Below are 1,661 nucleotides of genomic sequence, written 5' to 3' on the forward strand. Positions count from 1 at the left end.
CCTCAGTGGACACCCAGGCCCCCCCCTCAGTGGACAGGCTGTTGGCAGGGTGGTGTTGTGGGTCAGGACACGTCAAGCCTCGGCAGTCACTGTAATGAAGTTCTCGTCATGTATGAGATGTATATGATGTTGTATGAGGACAGGTCGGGGGATTATAGGATGCGGATCATCTCCAGTACTGGAGGTTTATGGGTAATAACGTTTTGAAGTCAGACACAGAGCAGAATCTGCATGGAGAAGCTCTAATAATCCCAGTGGCCCTCACGTCACTTCCTGCGGGTAAAGCGGGCCCCCGGGGGGAGCGGACATCTCTCACCTTGGTGATCTTAAGGAACTTGGTGGGGTCCAGCACTCGGCTATTCTTCGCCCCTTGTACGGTATTCCAGCCGCCCTCCTCCACTCTCTGGACTCCTGTAGAGCACACACCTGCCCGGTCAGCACATGTAGGCCAGGGGGGAGGAGCTCGGGGGGAGGAGCTAAGGTCTCACCTGGCCTCCGCTTCTCTTTGGTCATCAGCTGCTGGACCTTCCTCTGCTCTTCCTGCTCTTCGATCTTGGCCTCTTTGTGGATCTGCTCGATGGTTTTGGGTCCTTGGTCAGCTCTTCGCGACACCCAGTTGCACTGCCAGGAGTGGAGACAATTGCTCATTGGTGGACAATAAGATGGGACGGCTTAGCAACATTGTGCGATTAGTGACACGGAGGGGGGGGGGGGGCGAGGTGACACGATACGTACTGATCACGGCACGTGTGGCCACCGGTGTGATCTGGTGATAATGGCTCTCTGATGGTAGATGAGGACTGACCCGAAGAGTCCGATTCAATGGGTACCAGGCTTCCAGGAGCCGGACTATATATAGGAATATCTCCAGAGCCTCCAACCCAGAACACAGGTCACATGTTCTCATCTAACGTATGTTGGGTCACCAATTCACCACGGCGGCCCGTGCGTGTCTCGTATCGCCACGCGCTGGCAGAATAGAAAGACGTCCCCCTACCCGTCTCTGGTCTATGACGTCCTGCAGCATGAATCGGATCCGCGACGACGTCTTCCTCTCCTTCACAATCTTCTCCATCTGGTGGAAGTACTGGTCCATGCGTGGCTGCAATACAAGGAGGAGAGGTCAGGCACAGGGGGCGCCGGCCCGGCGTAGGGAGAGCAGCGGTCACCGCGCACCGATCACGTCATCAACGCTCGGGGAAGTCTAACAACCTGCGTGTCTGTCCTCTCCTTGGCTCACCTTCGCCTTCTCAAAATCCAGGTCTTTGCCAATGGTGGTGAGAAGGCGGCAGAGACATTCCAGCGACTCCTCGTCGTGGTTCTTCAGAAGTTTCACCACGCAGTCATGCATGATGGCCTCCGTCAGCATCTTCAGCTTGAACAGCTCCCCAATGAATTTGATGTTCCCGATAGACCGCCGCCGGGCTTTGTCCCGGGAGTCCTCCAGCTCGTCCTGGAGACGGCTCTTCTCTTCTGGCTGCAGAGAGACAAAAGTCCGAACGTGAGACCCAAACGGGCAGGACGCGGGATGGGGGCGACTCTTCTCTTCTGGCTGCAGAGAGACAAAAGTCCGAACGTGAGACCCAAACGGGCAGGACGCGGGATGGGGCGACGCGGGATGAGGGGACGCGGGCTGAGGGGACGCGGGATGGGAGGACGCG

At 57.4% G+C, this 1,661-nt stretch overlaps 1 protein-coding gene across 1 annotated transcript in view; it reads right to left on the reverse strand.

Annotated features, from left to right (window-relative positions):
• The window catches only part of EIF4G3 (eukaryotic translation initiation factor 4 gamma 3), a 30,486-nt gene that overhangs the window by 8,628 nt on the left and 20,197 nt on the right, over positions 1–1,661 (reverse strand). Inside the window, exons 9-12 of the mRNA XM_018574725.1 lie at positions 1,241–1,477; positions 998–1,102; positions 489–621; positions 260–411 (exon numbers count right to left, since the gene is read on the reverse strand). Of these exons, the coding sequence (XP_018430227.1) occupies positions 260–411; positions 489–621; positions 998–1,102; positions 1,241–1,477 (627 nt within the window). The remainder of the gene's footprint in view (positions 1–259; positions 412–488; positions 622–997; positions 1,103–1,240; positions 1,478–1,661) is intronic.

This window comes from Nanorana parkeri, unplaced genomic scaffold (genome assembly GCF_000935625.1).
Source record: "Nanorana parkeri isolate BGI_ZX_2015 unplaced genomic scaffold, ASM93562v1 scaffold3190, whole genome shotgun sequence".
Lineage (NCBI taxonomy): Eukaryota > Metazoa > Chordata > Amphibia > Anura > Dicroglossidae > Nanorana > Nanorana parkeri.